Here is a 17,399-nt window from a genome sequence, read left to right as displayed (position 1 = left end):
ATATCATCTCCTGTTATAAAAAGAAAGAAGAAGAAGAAGAAGAGAAACTTTAATTTATACTTATTTCTGGTACGGAAAAGATTGGCCACCTATTTCCACCGACCGCAATATATCTACATCAAGGAAGTATCTCCTTCTCTGTATGTCTTTGGAATTATAATGTCGAAGTCGCTTATCGTCCACTCGGCCATTGCGTTGTTGCTGATGTAGATCTCGGTGCCGACATCAAGGGACGGCCATCTCCTCTTCGCCGGCGGCGTGCCTGGATCCTGCGCCCAAAAGATTAAATTCCATCTTTAATTAGAACTAGAGGATCTTGCCCTGAAGCAAATATAGGAGGAGGTCTTGATGTATTAATGACGGGGTTGGCGTCGATGAGAAGAGTTTATTCATGAATAAGCTCTCACTATCGAGGATTATCCTGACCTGATAGAAATAGAGGGCTTGAGACATCCCCCCGACGTCAAGCTCCCATGTTCTTGGATCACCGATCCACCCCTCCCCCTTCTTGGTCGGATACCCGTACTCCCCCCACACTGGATGAGGCAGTATCTGAACTATCTCCTGCGGCTGTGGATTGCTGTAGGGGTCGCAGTACGTCGTCGGCTGCTCTGCCTGCGCCGCATTCCCCGGCGAGCAGTACACGTGGTACGCGTCGTACGGGAACCTCGCGGTGTCTCGCCGGCTGACGCGCGTCCCGTTGCGGAAGGTGTGGTACGGCGGGCACTCGTACAGCCGGTCCGGCCGGCACCAGGCCTGCGTGTCCGGGTTGATGATCATCTCGCTGTACCGGGTGACGTCGGTCGTCACGTCGCCGTCGCAGGGCCGGCCGTCGTTCTTCCAGCAGCTGCCCATGTCCATGAGGTAGAACTGGCTGTTTGCTCCCCCTCCCTTCTCTACCTCCAATGTGATCCTCACCTTAAAATTAGGCGACTCTGGAACCTAATCAGAGCGAGAGCATACAGTAAGTATCAAAGCGAATATAGTAATAGATCATTCTTAACATAGTTTCAGGGGCGAGAAAAGGTTTAATTCTTCTCTTGAAGGCAAAAAAATAGCAAGGGATAAATTCTATGGATCCATAGCTACTTACTATTCTGGTCATCCCTCTGGTGTCATAGTGATAGCCCCCAGAGAAGCCCTTGGTAGCATCTGACCTCAAGTAGAGCATGAGCCATGGATATTTGCTTGTGGTCTTGAGCACATGGTGGAAACGCCAGCCGCCATTTGCGCCACCCACCTCCTTCTCCCATGTCACCGAGAAGAAGGAGGCGTTGTCGCCGGCGCCGGTCCCGGAGAGGTCGGCGTCGAGGTCATAGCTCCCGAACATCCTCCCTCTCAATGTAGTCCCTTCCAAACTGGTGAAGTTATGATACACCAATGGTTGGTTCATGCACCCTTTTCCGAAGCAGGGGAACCTTCCGGGTTGGGGTGGGAATGGAGGGGTCTTCTTGCCATTCTTGGGGCAGAGAGCTGCCGTGGTGTCTAAATTTCCATTCTTGAGCATGATCATCCAGAAGTGCCATGGTGGGTTGTCTTCCACCTCACATTTCTTTCCCAAATACATCTCCTTCATCGCGGCATACAAATCCACGTCCGCTACGTTCGCCGCCGGGTCCCCGGGAAGCGGATCGCCGACGCCGAGGGAGTTGTCCGTCTCGCTGACATGGTGCATTACTCCATCTTTATCTGCATGGTGAAGTTGAAACACATAGAAGCTGTAATTAGAAACAGAGGAGATGGATGCAGAGCTGCGGATTGATAACAAAGAGAGAGAGAGAGAGGGAGAGAAAGAGAAAAGACCCAGATCGAAGCAGTCGGCGCCGCGAGGACTGCCTATTTGAGGGGCTTCTTCACCAACCTCATTGCAAAAATTCCAAGCTTCCCAGGCAACTCGTAAGCCATCTCTTCTCATGCCTGGATCTCCCACAGCTGAGTAGTATTCTTCTTCTTCTCCTTCTCCTTTACCAGCTCCAGTTACTCGGAGAAGGAAAGAGGAGGAGATTAGAAGAAGGAGAAGGAGACTAAGAAGAGAAGAGATCGACCCATTTGAGATCGCCATTGATGAAAAGAAGGTAACAAATAGAGCTCTGAATCTTATAAAGACAGAGAACAAGAGAGAAGGATAAGGACAGGAAAGTAGGTATAGATTAGTTTAGAAACTAAATTAAAGCAAATTACATAATAATACACCCCTAATTAGTATATATAAGTTATATAACACCCAACAAATCTGGTTCCTTTGAACTCTGAAGACAAAGGAGGTCACGGGTTACATAAGTTATATAAGTTATATAATAATAGTTGCAGTAATAGAAGGTAATCCACTCATCCTCACTTCTAACCTTAAAATATAATTAAAATAGATTATGTCTCTGTGCACTTATTTTAGCCTGTTGTTATTTACACATCACACCTAGATTTGTTACAAAAAAGGACATATTCTGTTGGTTTAAATTACATTTCTATTATTTGGGAGGTGAAGGAAAATACGGAAAAGATGGGTGCTTATATGCAAAATTGCCTATTACTATTTATCCACTGCAGAACAATATTGAATGTACTTTTACATTTTAGTCCTAAGTTTTCTTACTACTTTTCCTTTTGTCCTCATATGGTCATTTCATATATTTAATTATGACATACCACTCAGCCTAAAGCTGCCCTCCATTAAAGTTATCCTTTTCTTACATGTAATAGATCTCATCCTTTAAAAAGGATCAATTTTGAAAATTTATATCAGCATTAAATTGTAAAGAATTGAATAAGCTTTAAAACTAGTACTTTTAATATTAATATTAATTTTGAATTTAAAAAAAAAACTAATGTTTGCAGATAGTTTGAAACTATGGGGAACTAATTATAAATAAAAGCACGATATACTTTAAATCTTGTTAAAAAGAAGTTACAATTTATAAGTTTTTCCTTTGTAACATTCACCTATTGAGTTTATTTTTAATATTTTATTAGCTCATAAGCTAGATTAAATAATTAAATTAATTTTTTAAAATTTTTTATTAAATATCAATATTAATATCTGCCACTCAAAATGAAGTGTCACGCAAGAGGGAATGAGGAGTGAAATTGAGTTCTATAAATTGTCTTCTATATTGTATCTATCTTGGCGTGCAGGATAGGTAAACATGATGGAAAGAAGCTAAAAAAGAGAAGTGGTGTTCATTGGACTGAGAAGAAACCATTAAATTCTCAGGTTTATATTGTCTATAAGTTATAGCCTTTTCTTGCTTTTAGAAATGCTCCAGAAGATTTGCATTATATAAGCTAGATACTAGGCAGCAACACAATTAGTCCTCTGTATGCAAGCAACCTTTGTATTTGTTCTCTTCTTCTTCTTCTTCTTCTTCTTCTTCTTCTTCTTTTAATCATTAGTTTGAAATATGGCCCATGTTGAAGAACTTTCTTTCCTTTTTGATTGAAAGTCTGTAGACTGCACTCCATTAAAGATTATGAAGTACAAAGGAGATCTAGCTCTCGGCAAGACTAAGTTTTACACATATTTTTGGCTTAAAGGGTGCAGGGAGAGAAGCTCTTTACTTTTACTTTCACAGATAATAATAATAGAGTGGGTCTGTCAGCTGTTTTCACTGCGATTTAAGAATCACTGGAAATCCAAACCAAATTCTGCCCATCCAACTTGATAGCTTTCTTTCAACCAAGCAAGATGGCCAAAGATTCCCCATAGAGGGCGTTGATGTAGAAGTTTAGGAGGATAGAGAGACCATTTCTTTTGTTGGTGGAGCCTAGATGGAGGACAATACCCACTCTCCCAGGAATCTGCTATTCAAGTTGGCATCAACCCATACAACTAGATCATTTAGATCAAGATTTGTGTGTGCATGGTGACGCTTAGAAGCAAGATCCTCCATGTGTTCACCATGTAGTGGGTTCTTTAAAACCCACTCGTGAGAGGAGATGCCGAGCAACTTTCTGGGCTTCTGCCACTACTGAAAAATATAAAGGCGTTGAGAGCTTTCCAAATGCTCCAGAGCTACTTGCTAGAAGTTTGAACTTGGAAATTGATCCCTCTTCACACTTAGGCCTACTATGGCAATCAAGTCTGTTCATGTTAGGTAGAGTCCATCGGATTGAGTTCGAGTCAACATGGATGTAGTCGGATCAAGGTGGAATTTTTGAGCCTTTTATTGTCTACTAGCTTTTGAGATATCAAGCTTGGACTGAGCATAATTGATTGAGTATATCAAAAAAATAGTAATATAGTAGTCTTCAATAAACCAAAATTTTGATTTGAGATTAAATAAGCAGAGAAAATAAATTAGCGGACTAGTCGGGTTGGGCTTTAGAGCCAAGCATGTATTGTCCATTACTAAATCGAGCTAGGCTTGGATCGGGATCAAATTAGACTCGAGGCCAAACTTATTAAATTTTAATAGTTAGTTACCTCCTCCGAGAATTTATGTAAAAAAATAAGGGTTTTAAAGGGTATATATGAATATATCAAATTTAGAGGGGCGTATAAGTAAATATAAAATTTGTGAAAGGTATGTATGCAACAAAAAAAAACTTCTTACTTTATGGTTTAATTTTATTTTGCTCCTTATACTTTGACTCAATATCACTTTGTCTCTATGTATTATAAAAGTGTACTATCTTCCTAGATTTTTAAAAAGCTACAATTGTCTATCGTGAGTTAAAACTCACGTGTCAAACACATGAACATTATGTTATTTTTAGATAGAGTAAATTACCCTCGTGAATAGTAAAAATTGTGACGTCTAATCGGTAGCAAGTAAAGGTAGATAGATAATTTTAAATTATTAGCTAATAAAACTTAATATTTTCTTCCAACAACAAAGGGATAGAAATGTAATTTTAGAGTATTTGTTAATAGCCTTTTGATGTGATCCAGGTCAGATCGGATCACATCATAGGGACATTTGGCTCGATAAAATCGAGTCTAGTTATCTTATTTATTTTACTTATGTAGTTTAATTAGAGTTTAAGTAAGTTAGAGGTCATGATCTATAACTTTTATATTCAAAACTTCTCCGGATTAGGACTCTATCTATAATAAAATAAAGAAACATTTCGATAAGAATAAGAAATGATGATTTAACTAAGTTATGTTTATCTTTTAATGTAAGCTCTTAAGGAGCAAATCCTAGATTGAGTTAATTTAGGACTAGGATCTATAAATATGTGCAATGCAGGCCTAATTGTTTATATATTGAATGAAATATTTTTTTATCATCTTTATCTTTTATCGTAGTCATCAGATCGTCTTTATCTTCATAGGAATATATCATAACCGTAGAACTCTTTCAAGCATCCAAACCCTAGCCACCGCCTTCCTCCAATAGTCACCCAACTACGGCCATTCATCACCCTCCGATGACCGCTGCAACGTCGGTTATTTATCGTTCTACCCTATCTGACCTTGCTCCACTATTTTAACCATAACTTTCTATCTAGATCTCCGATTAACTTCATTGCAAGATCATCCTACGAACGGATCATTTCAGATTTGGTTGGTAACACTTTTCAAAATCTTGAAAGTATTCGTATACTTTTATAGTACATAAGTAAAATGATACCGGGTCAAAGTATAAAAGGACAAGATATAATTAAGTCTATTTTTATTGATTATGAACATTTAAGGGTATAAGACTAGATAATTTAATTAGTTCTTCTCGATATATAAATTAGACAGCCGGATCAACTCCGATAAGAAATTAGCCAATAAACTCAAATCATACAAAATATTTATACAAATAATTAAACTTTCAAATCCTTTCCATTATATGACAGGAATCTCATTATAATATTAGCAAACATTCTCCTTACATCACACTTCCCCAAAAAAATCCGACCTAAATGGAAGGGAAGCCAGCCACTCAATTCAATGCCTTCTACTTTTAGATATCAACTCTATTTTGGGAGAAAATACCCATCAATGCAGTTAACAGTTATATCTCCACCACTTCTCATATATGGCGGGATTGTAACCGTAAATATAGCTTAGTTGTAGGGTTTACAAAGTTGGTTATATCCGATCAATTTTTAAATATATTTAGATTTAGTTGAATCATGTTCAAATCATAAATGGTCGGTCAGATTAACCTAATTATTAATTACTTCGACTTCCTAACCTATTTATGATACAATAACTCTATTTATCAGCATATTTATAACATAAAGAATCTATTTATAAATCGAATAACTCATAATAAACTTGTTTAATGAATAAATTATATTTATATTTAGAAATTTCTCACCTAACTCAAACCCGATCTGACTCGATTGCCGCTCTTTACATTTTTTTAGCTTAAATAAGATAATTGAAATTAATTTAGTGGTTACATGATTATACTCGATGTAATATGAAAAAAAATAAAATATCATTTTGAGTGGGAAAGAGTAAGAGAGAGCCTATTCCAATAATAGTTAATCAAAATAATTTTTTTTAAAAATTTAGTAAGTATTTTGTCACATGTGAACTTTGCACAATATTATATACATGAAGAGAATAAGATTCTCATGAATGGTTTACAAATTTAGTAAGTATTTTCTCTCCAATATAATTTCCTTTTGATATTATATTACTTTCCTTTTGACGCTTGACTGGTGAGCTGGGGGGTCTCTTCCACCGTCATTACTTAATATTCTCTATGACAAAATGACAAATAAGTACAATAGAATAGAATAGGATGTGTCTAGGTAAGTCGTTTTTAAATTAATTTCTAAATAGCTTGCTATTTTAATATCATTTACATCCTACTACTATATACATTCATTGTACTCTTTAATGTCTCAAAAATACAAGGACTTGACTTTGAAAAATTAAATTTAAATATACCTAAAATATCTCCTACTTTTGCTTTAAATTTTGGTTCCATGATATATATATATATATATATGTTGTGATAATAAAAATAAAATGTAGGGTGTTTTTGATAAAATTATATTTTCATGTATTTATATTCTGTCGCTTTTCTTTTAGGAATCTTCTAGACGAACTAGTGACTCACGGATTCCCCATGGTGACGTGGACGGCTTGGATGAAGTTGGGTATCTCCTATATATATATGCCACGTATGTGTGCCTCCTCTACCCCCTTCTTCTCCAACAATAAGGGGGAGGAGTTTTATATCTTGTTTTCCTTTTACTTTTACACGCTTCTATTGTTTGCATGGTCTCAGGAACGTAGAATAGAATAGAACAGAGTAGAGTATGAAGCAAACGAACGTGGTGAAGAAGGCGGAGGAGGCGGGGATGTGGGAAGGAGAAGGAGATGGGGATGGAGATGGAGGGAAGAAGCGAGGGGGAGGAGGGGACGAGAAGATCCCGCTGTACAAGCTTTTCGCCTTCGCCGATCCGCTCGACGCCGCGCTGATGGCGGTCGGCGCCGTCGCGGCGTTGGTGAACGGGCTCGCGATGCCGATGATGACCTTCATCTTCGGCCAGCTCATCAACGCCTTCGGCAACGCTGATCACGATTCCGTCGTCCATGAGGTCTCCAAGGTAATAATCGCGTCGATTCCGTTTCTTTATTCATGAACTTATCGGTTTAATTCCAGATGAAAATAAAATTAATGTTTTGTTATCATATCAATCTTCTATTAGATTTATTCCTTCTGTCGCAAGATGAATCCCTCAACCATAAGTGAGAGGATTGCTTTTTAAGGATAGTAAATGTAGTAGTAGCTAGTGGTACTTCATCATAAGAAAACCTAGCTAGCTTTAAGGATGAATGCTCAAATTTATTGTAATGGTTTTTAATTCAATAAATTGAGAGGTATTTTGTGATCTGAGTTAATTTGTACAATTTTGTTTCAGGTTGTCGTCAATTTTCTCTATCTTGCTGCTGCCGCCGGCGTCTCTGCCTTTCTCCGTAAGTACTAACTCTGTTTGCTTGATTTTGATCCATCCTTGCGTTATTTCCTCTGCGCCATCAGAAGAATCCAGCAACATTCTAGAAAGGATGCGAAAAACCAGTCAACTTATGATGTTTAAACTATTAAGGACATCATCACAAAATTTTAGAGAAGTATTGTCGTATAGGAAAAGGGAGACATGTGCTTTCATTATACGTACTTGACTCCTAAGTTGTTTTCCGTGTTAGTTTAGTTCAGACTTGTCTTGAAAGCTATTGCAGGACAAAAATTACTAATGGAGATTAGGAATTCCGACATAATAATATTAAAATTTCACGCAGAGGTTTCGTGCTGGATGGTGACTGGGGAAAGACAAGCAGCGAGGATTCGTGGGTTGTACCTCAAAACAATACTTAGGCAGGACATAGCATTCTTCGACAATGAAACAACGACAGGTGAAGTGGTTGGTAGGATGTCTGGTGACACAATACTGATCCAAGAAGCTATTGGTGAAAAGGTATCTATGGCCCAAATGAATGTGTAGTCAATGGTCAGCCTTATTAAGCTTTTCAATGATTATTTTCATCACATTCTGAAATAAAACTGTGTATTTCTGCATGAAAAAAGATATCATTAGTTTGTGCACAGAATCAGCCTTAGAGATGATAAAATAATATCTATCAATGCGTGAATTGTCTTGCTAATTGCTTTGCTTCCATTTTAAGGTCGGGAAGTTCATTCAATTGGTCTCAACTTTCTTTGGTGGCTTTATCATTGCATTTATAAAAGGCTGGCTTCTGTCACTCGTCATGCTATCATGTATTCCACCTATTGTTCTAGCTGGTGGAATAATGTCGTTAATAATAACCAAATTGTCAAGCCGTGGCCAAATGGCATATGCAGAAGCAGGAAATGTGGTCGAGCAGACCATAGGATCGATCAGAACAGTTAGTATATGTTCATGTTTTGCTTTGTCTATTATATCTGATGTCTTTGATTAGTTAGCTTTATCGATTTTCCTTGGCACACATAATTTGCAGGTTGTTTCTTTCACTGGGGAGAAGCGGGCAATTGACAAGTACAACTTGTTCATAAAAACTGCATATAGATCTGCTGTTCATGAGGGGACTGCCGCTGGCATGGGAATTGGCTCAGTTCTGCTCATTGTGTTCTGCAGCTATGGTTTAGCTATATGGTTCGGTTCCAAACTGATCATTGAGAAAGGCTACCAAGGAGGAAATGTTATTAACGTTATGATGGCTATAATGAGTGGTGCAATGTAAGTCTTGTCAGTAAGATATCTACCCCAAAGTCCATTTAGAATGCTTACACTTAACTATATTTGCCTCATCTTGCAAAAATCTTTCATCAGGTCTCTAGGGCAGGCATCACCATGTATAAATGCCTTTTCAGCAGGACAAGCCGCAGCGTATAAAATGTTCGAGACAATCTATAGGAAACCAGAGATTGATGCCTACAACATGCGTGGCATTGTGTTGGAAGACATCAAGGGTGATATTGAACTCAAAGATATCTACTTCAGCTACCCTGCTAGGCCTGATCAGCTGATATTTGATGGCTTCTCATTGCATGTACCTAGCAGCACAACTATGGCTTTAGTTGGACAAAGTGGCAGTGGAAAGTCAACTGTGATTGGTTTGGTCGAGAGATTTTATGATCCCCAAGCAGGTGAAGTGCTCATAGATGGAGTCAATCTGAAGCAATTGAAACTTACCTGGATAAGGGAGAAAATAGGACTCGTCAGCCAGGAGCCAGTTCTATTTACCACCACTATTAAAGAGAACATCTTATATGGAAAGGAAGGTGCAACACAGGAAGAGATTAAGAGAGCTATTGAGCTTGCTAATGCTGCAAAATTCATTGACAAGATGCCCAACGTAAAATTTAATATCCACTTCAATTTCATTTAAGTGTGCTAGTCAATATAGTTTCGAAAGCATAATTAAATGTTGTCTACTGCAGGGGCTTGACACAATGGTTGGTGAGCATGGCACCCAGCTCTCTGGTGGACAAAAGCAGAGGATTGCAATTGCAAGGGCTATTTTAAAGAATCCGAAGATATTACTTCTGGATGAAGCGACGAGTGCTCTTGATGCTGAGTCAGAGAGAATAGTTCAGGATGCGCTTGTAAGGATCATGGTAGACAGGACCACCATTGTTGTTGCTCATCGTTTGAGCACTGTGAGGAATGCCGATAAGATATCTGTAGTGCACCGTGGACAACTGGTAGAACAAGGTAGTTGCCTCTTTGTAATTATTTTATTTCATATGTCTATCTCAGAAGCAACTTATGAATTTTCCAAACTGTGACTTTGCTACTTGTATTAATGTCACTGATGTTGGGTGTAAACAGGTTCACATGAAGAGTTAATCAAGGATCCTGATGGAGCGTATTCCCAACTCATACGTTTGCAAGAGATCAATCGGCAAAAGGAAGACGCAAACTCAGTGGAATTAGAAAAATTACGGCCGACCTTTAATGCTTCAAGCTCTTTACGACAATCTAATAGTAGAAGGTTGTCTTCTGATAGATCAATCAGTAGAGGTTCCTCATTTGGAGGAAGCGGTAATCATTCTTTTGTAATCTCCTTTAACTTGCCTGCTGCTGTAACACTCCAGACAGGTAAGCCAACAGAAGAACTCAGTGAACAAGATCAAAATGTTAATAAAGTGAAGGAACCAGTATCTATTAGACGACTGGCCTATCTGAACAAGCCAGAGCTACCAATTCTTTTATTGGGATCCATTGCTGCAGCTATCAATGGAGTTATTTTACCTGTGTTTGGGATCTTGCTTTCAAGTGCCATCAAGATTTTCTATGAACCACCGCATAAGCTGCGAAAAGATGCACGGTTCTGGGCACTGATGTATGTGCTTTTAGGTGCCATTTCTCTTGTTATAGTGCCCATACAACAGTACATGTTTGGGGTGGCGGGTGGGAAATTGATAGAACGGGTCCGTTTCTTGTCATTTCGGAGGGTGGTGCACCAAGAAATCAGCTGGTTTGATGAGCCTTCAAATTCCAGGTATCCTTGCCTACAGAAATTTTAGTTTCAATTTTGATCATTCTCTGATGGATGTTTTTTTTTTTTAACGTCCGACTCTTTTAGAAATTGAGTTTAGCCGTCTGTCATAACCATTTGCCTATCCTTTTCTTTCAGTGGAGCAATAGGTGCAAGGCTGTCAGCAGATGCTTCGTCGATTCGAAGTCTTGTAGGAGACTCCTTGTCATTGATTCTTCAGAACATGTTCACTGTCATTGCAGGCGTTGTAATATCCATGGTTGCCAATTGGAAGCTAGCCCTCATAGTCTTGTTCTTTCTTCCTTGCATGGCCATGCAAGGATATGCTCAGATGAAATTTCTCAAGGGATTTAGTGCAGATGCCAAGGTAAATTCTCCTTTATTTGATCCTAACTGCGTGCTTCCACACTGGTAGTATGAATATTTTAGGTAGATGACACAACTAATGTAAAGTTGGCTACAGAAAACGTATGAAGAAGCCAGTCAGGTGGCAAATGACGCAGTTAGTGGTATAAGAACTGTGGCTTCTTTCTGTGCTGAGCGGAAGGTTATGACTACTTACCAAACCATGTGTGAAAATCCTGTTAAACAAGGAGTCAGGCAAGGAATTATAAGCGGCATAGGCTATGGTCTCTCGTATGTGTTGCTCTATTGCTCTTATGCTCTGTGCTTTTACATCGGTGCTCGTTTCATACATGATGGAAGTGCAACTTTTGCACAAGTCTTTAGGGTGAGCACCTTCCGTTTATCATTGTTATCAGATTGTTTTACATTGTTGTTGTTAAGATTGCTTTGCATTGTCAACTTGCTTCACCTGTGGTTATGCAACTGGCAGGTCTTCTTTTCTTTAACCATGACAGCACTTGGAGTTTCACAATCAAGCGCATTTGGTCCTGATGTCACAAAAGCCAAGGACTCAGCTGCTTCTATTTTTGAGATTCTTGATCGGAAGTCCAAGATTGATGCAAGTAGTGATGAGGGTTCAGAGTTGGTAAATGTGAGGGGAGAGGTTGAGTTCCAGAATGTGAGCTTCAAGTACCCAACACGTCTAGATGTGCAGATCTTCAGAGACTTGTGCTTGACCATTCCTTCTGGCAAAGTATGGTGACAGAACTCAATTGTTTTTAACTATGTTCAGATGGAACTGTCTTCAAGTTTCACAACTAGAATAGTTCCAAGTTGGTTATGCTACTTCAAATTCTTTCCACTTTATCCTTCTAACAGTAGATTCCCTTTGATGTTTGCTTCAGACTGTTGCACTTGTCGGCGAGAGTGGATGCGGAAAATCGACAGTAATAGCCCTTCTGGAAAGATTTTATGACCCGAATGCAGGCACAATCTTGTTAGACGGTCTGGATATCAAAAGTTTGAGACTTAATTGGCTAAGGCAGCAGATGGGTTTAGTCGGCCAAGAACCTGCGTTGTTCAACGACACCATAGGCGCCAACATAGCTTACGGAAAGCAAGGGGAAGTATCGGAAGAGGAGATCGTTGCAGTTGCCAAAGCGGCCAACGTGCATCACTTCATAGCATCACTCCCTCAGGGATACAACACACACGTCGGAGAGAGAGGTGTGCAGTTGTCCGGCGGACAGAAGCAGCGCATCGCGATCGCCAGGGCAATCCTAAAGAACCCAAAGATCCTTCTTCTGGATGAAGCCACGAGCGCTCTCGATGCGGAGTCGGAGCGCGTGGTGCAAGAAGCGCTTGAGAAGGTGATGGTAGGAAGGACCAGTGTCGTCGTGGCTCATCGTCTGTCAACTATATCGGGAGCCGACGTGATTGCGGTTGTCAAGGATGGTGTCATCGCCGAGCAAGGACGACATGAAGCACTGATAAAGAAGGAGAATGGAGTTTACGCCTCTCTTATCGCACTCCAGTCTGGTTCTTCGTGATGATCCTTTCCTGTTGTGATTTCGATATTTATCTTCGAGGAGGGAAATTTTTCATTTGATGCTTGCCTGGTTCTGATGAACTAAACAAAATAGATACGAATCAGGGGATTATAGTTCCCAATAACTCTCGACGTTTTACTGTCAAGCTAGCGCAGGTATTTAGTTTTGAGTTATTTTTATACTATATATATTTAGTAGTGTTCTTTGCGGTGCTTCCGGTTATATTTATTTATTTGTACCCAGATAGATAGAGATTGATGAATGAAATGAAAACTTGTAAGATTTGGTGTGAAACCAATAGCTTGAAGATAAAGAGTTCCTGTTTAGATTTACAGCTCAACAGGATACAGAATGATTCTATGCTTACCTGTTTGTTTCTTCTTCTTTCCCTTTTTCTGACTCTGAACAACTAGTTGTTAATGCAAAAGAGATTTCATCCACTTCATCCACTTCATCCACTTCATGGTGATGTTTGTCATCTCTCACATTATGTTTTTAGAATTGATGATATCTGTATTTATATATGTATATATAGGATTGGTTTGGAATCAAATTACAAGCTTAATACTGTTTCTTGGGATGAATGATGATTAAACTATGAATGTTGGTCTACAGAGTAATACATTTCATAACAATGTTCTTCAATGATGACAATACATCAAGATCCTCTCTGGGGGATAAATGCAAAGAAAGTAGTGACGAGATAAAAAGATATACCTGAACTATATGTTGCATATTTTCACATCGATATTCTTAATTATCTAATTCTTATAATACTCTGCCCTCTTTTTAACTATTTAATGTCCTGAAATCATAGTTCGGCAGCAAGGTTGGCAACTAGATCAGATAATGCAAACACAAATACAATCTATTTAGATATTTATTAAAATTATTATAAATAAATTATTGAGTGGGATAAAATTATTCAAATTTATTTAAGTTATCCAAAGTATAAATCACCTTTCTTGAAGGAGATCTTTTTTTATGTTATAAAAAATATTAAATAAGTCATAAATGAGTTAGCCAAGTTATAAATGAGTTAAATATATTGAGATAACAAATACTAACACAATATGTTTAACAATGGAGTTATAGAAATTAAATTATTTATGATTTAAACTCGATTAGATTAAATTTAAACCCGTTCAAAAATTGAGTTATCTGATCAGATTAATTTTTGTCATCCTTAGGCCCAGCAGAGCCGAGCTAAGAAAATTAAAAGCAAATTAATAGAAACTTACGGTAGCTTTAATCCATGCAATTGCATATTACTTAACACCACCGAAAGCAAAAGCAAAGCAAGCCGAAACAAAGGCAAAAGCCATAAAAAGCAGAAAAAAAAAAGAGCATTAGCAAACCTCCAATAGTCTCTTTATCTCTCTTTCTCTCTCCCTTCCTTTGCTTCACTTCATGTCTATCTCCATTAATGGACACTCTCCTCCTCCTCCTCCTTCTCTCCGCCATCACCTCTTGCTCATCCCAGTCCTCGCTCTGCCGGACGTCATGCGGCGGCATCCCCATCAAATACCCTCTCTCCATCGACGACGGCTGCGGCAGCCCCTACTACCGCAACATGCTGACGTGCTCCCCCTCCTCCGGTTTCCTCCACCTCCGCACCCCCTCCGGCACCTACCCGGTCATCTCCGTCGACTACGCCGACCCTCACCTCGTCGTCGCCGACCCTTCCATGTGGAGATGCCACTCGAGTCGTACTACTCGAGTTTCCAATCCGTTTAGCCTTGACACGAGCACGCGCTTCTCTCTTTCCACCAAGAATGATTACTTGTTCTTCAACTGCGACAGAGATGAAGTCATCGTCGAGCCGAAGCCCAGCTTCTGCGAACGCTTCCCGGACAGGTGTAATCTCTATCCTTTTCCAAAATAACACCTCGCATTTAATAATTTTATTATTAACACCCTCCCTCTGAGGGTGTCAAAGATATATTTCGATATAATACGGGGATTAACATCTAAAATGCTTTCAAATATACCAAACTTCCTATGCTTCTCCTCCAATTCTCTTTCTCTTCGCTTCTGAAATATTAGTAGAGAAGCTAAAACTTATCTAAAACCATTTTCTTAAGATCATTTTAGAATCTTCAAATAATGATTTTTGAGTTCAAATTGAGCCAAACCATGGGAGGATTAATTTTATTTTAGTCTTAATTTTATTCAAAGACTTGAGTACTAACGATAGTGACTTAAAGTGATATAATAAGAACTACAGGCAAATAGCTTAAAAACGAGGCTTTAATCACAAAATCACTAAACTATAGGGGTGTTATAATTATTTTATTTTATTTTTTTTAAAAGAAAAAGTTCCTATAGATGAACATTGGTAATTAACAGGTGCGATGCGGCGTGCGATACTGCCGGATATCTCTGCCGCAATCTCCCAGAATGCCCGGATAAGTTGGCGGAGATGAACGTCACCTGCTGTTCTTATTATCCAAAAGCTTCAGAATCCCTCCGGGTTATGCTGCAGCACTGCGAGAGTTATACGAGTGTTTACTGGAAGACAGTGGGGGCTAATTTGCCACCTTATGATCAAGTTCCGGAGTATGGGGTGAGGGTGGACTTTGAGATTCCGGTGACCACTCGCTGCCTGGAGTGCAAGGACAGTGCTAGAGGCGGAGGGACGTGTGGGTTCCACACCGAGTCAATGGGATTTCTTTGCCTCTGTCAGGATGGAAATGTCACCACTTACTGCTCAGGTGTGTGTGTGTGTGTGTGTTGTTTCCTGTCTTGCTTTGATTTCTTCTGCTAGATCTGAATAGAGGATAACTACACCCAGCTAGACGTCTTATTTCTTAATTCTTCTTGCCATATTGGCCTCCTTTTAACTATGTAAAACTTTCCAAAGGACTACTCTTCCATTAACTGCCGAGTAGTTGTGACATGATCAAATTTGGATAAGAATAGTTCTAGATAGTTCAGAGAGCTTAAGTGTAATTATTATTATTTTTTGGAGATAGAGAGAGAAGTGAGAACTTTATGGTTTTGTAGTTAGATCTTTAGGAATCACTGGAATTCAAATCTGAAAATACTCATATAATATCAAATCTTTATGGTTTTGATCTTGTCAGTAAGCAGGAGAGAAGGAGATTGGATCTTAGACCTAGTTTTTGAGAAAAAGAACAGACCAGTTTTTGTTCTTTAGAGATAGGAATCTAGCTAAGAGGTGATTTTGTTGTCTGGCTTTAGACAGCATCAAGTGATATAAATATTCTTTTCTTTGGACAACTTTGGCATCTCATTCCCGTATCTTATTCTTTAGCTTTTGTTTTAGAGATCAATACTTAATGAGTCTCTATGATCAAGTTTCAACTTTTCAGAATAGATTGTATACTTAGAAGAGAGACCCACATGGTTTGCAATCTTTGGTCTGTCTACTCTCATATATGAAGAAATATCCTAATAGAGATTAAAAGAAAATGAGATTGATAATTTGATATAATCAAGAAACAAATTTGCACATTGTGATATTTTAGTTTATTTTTTCTTTTCTTGTTTATTTATGACAAAATTTTAACAATATTAATTGTCAACATGCTGCGTGCTTAGATGGTGGATCATCAAGGCATCAAACATCAGCAGCAGTAATTGCTGGTAAGAGATAACTTGAAAGAAATATATATGGTTATCTTTGTTCATTAGAGTGCATTTGTTGATAATTAAGCCAAGAAGAAGACTAAATTATTAAATTTTATTGCAGGGACAACAGTCTCTTCTGTGGCTGGAGCAGTTGGCATAGGAGGCCTTGTATGGTATCTACGAAAGATGAGAAGCAATAAAGTAGTGACTTGTGGAGTACAAAGCAATGAAAACAGACTATTTTGATCTTGCTTCTTTCTTGTTATATTTTCTCGTCATCATCTTTTTCTTGTCACTATTTTGAGCAGAAAGAGTTACTATCAGACATTTATTCTTCCAACAATTTTGTTATGTTAGTAATCATAGAAGTATCAATCTTGAATACAAGTTATCATCATGTAAATATATTCCATTTATTAGAGTATATGAACACAACAGTTACATTGATCATAAATAACAAATAACAGAAATTAACATCATCCACTGCTAGATCTTCACGGCATAAATTAAACAAAACAACAATTAATTACTTCGATCCTACGCATAACTGCACATCCCATAGTTGCAAAAACTCCCCTTCTTGCACTTATTCTTGCAGCTGCCGCAGTTCTTAGGATCATACATCACACTAACACACCTACCGCTGCAGCATGTCTCTCCGTAATGGCACTTCCTCCCACACTCGCCGCAGTTGAGGTTGTCGGCCATCACGTCGACGCACTTCTTCCGGCAGCAGTCGGGCCCGGGGCTCCCTTTCGCCCGGCAAACCCGGGGAAATCTATCGCATGTTGCGGTGGCGGCGCGAGGATTATACTGCGAAAGCCAACGGTAGTTAACCCCCCTGAGTGACTCATTTTGATCATTCTGGAGAGTGGTTGCAGAGGCTAGAAATAAGCTGGCCAAGGCAATGAGTAATGCCAATGTGAAGCAGGTCTTTGACATCATTTTGATATCTAGGAGTGAGTATATGAGGAGGAGTGCAAGTGCTAAGAGGAGAGGAATTTAATTTACTT

General features: G+C 38.9%; 4 protein-coding genes across 4 annotated transcripts; 2 read left to right on the top strand and 2 right to left on the bottom strand.

Moving 5' to 3' along the window:
• Nucleotides 1-31: 31 nt before the first annotated feature.
• On the bottom strand, nucleotides 32-2,497 carry LOC140768453 (uncharacterized). Its single transcript, XM_073108724.1, has 4 exons — nucleotides 1,804-2,497; nucleotides 1,094-1,689; nucleotides 427-942; nucleotides 32-269 (listed from the first exon to the last, which is right to left on the bottom strand). The coding sequence occupies exons 1-4, from the start codon at nucleotides 2,060-2,062 to the stop codon at nucleotides 114-116; spliced, it is 1,527 nt and encodes a 508-aa protein (XP_072964825.1). The 5' UTR covers nucleotides 2,063-2,497; the 3' UTR covers nucleotides 32-113.
• Nucleotides 2,498-7,114: 4,617 nt separating this feature from the next.
• Nucleotides 7,115-13,132, top strand: LOC140768452 (ABC transporter B family member 9-like). The gene is made up of 12 exons (XM_073108723.1): nucleotides 7,115-7,500; nucleotides 7,816-7,870; nucleotides 8,195-8,370; nucleotides 8,579-8,800; nucleotides 8,894-9,132; nucleotides 9,226-9,751; nucleotides 9,837-10,110; nucleotides 10,228-10,900; nucleotides 11,036-11,264; nucleotides 11,361-11,627; nucleotides 11,733-11,996; nucleotides 12,148-13,132. The coding sequence occupies exons 1-12, from the start codon at nucleotides 7,210-7,212 to the stop codon at nucleotides 12,790-12,792; spliced, it is 3,861 nt and encodes a 1,286-aa protein (XP_072964824.1). The 5' UTR covers nucleotides 7,115-7,209; the 3' UTR covers nucleotides 12,793-13,132.
• Nucleotides 13,133-14,114: 982 nt separating this feature from the next.
• LOC140768759 (uncharacterized) lies at nucleotides 14,115-16,777 on the top strand. Its single transcript, XM_073109153.1, has 4 exons — nucleotides 14,115-14,649; nucleotides 15,142-15,506; nucleotides 16,357-16,401; nucleotides 16,508-16,777. Exons 1-4 carry the CDS (start codon nucleotides 14,219-14,221, stop codon nucleotides 16,630-16,632), a joined length of 966 nt encoding a protein of 321 aa, XP_072965254.1. The 5' UTR covers nucleotides 14,115-14,218; the 3' UTR covers nucleotides 16,633-16,777.
• Nucleotides 16,778-16,803: 26 nt separating this feature from the next.
• LOC140768760 (stigma-specific STIG1-like protein 3) lies at nucleotides 16,804-17,386 on the bottom strand. The gene has a single exon (XM_073109155.1). It carries the CDS (start codon nucleotides 17,329-17,331, stop codon nucleotides 16,924-16,926), a length of 408 nt encoding a protein of 135 aa, XP_072965256.1. The 5' UTR covers nucleotides 17,332-17,386; the 3' UTR covers nucleotides 16,804-16,923.
• Nucleotides 17,387-17,399: the final 13 nt, after the last annotated feature.

Source organism: Typha angustifolia, chromosome 10, assembly GCF_048772165.1.
Source record: "Typha angustifolia cultivar Huaian chromosome 10, ASM4877216v1, whole genome shotgun sequence".
NCBI lineage: Eukaryota > Viridiplantae > Streptophyta > Magnoliopsida > Poales > Typhaceae > Typha > Typha angustifolia.
This window is presented reverse-complemented; position numbering and strand designations above follow the sequence as displayed.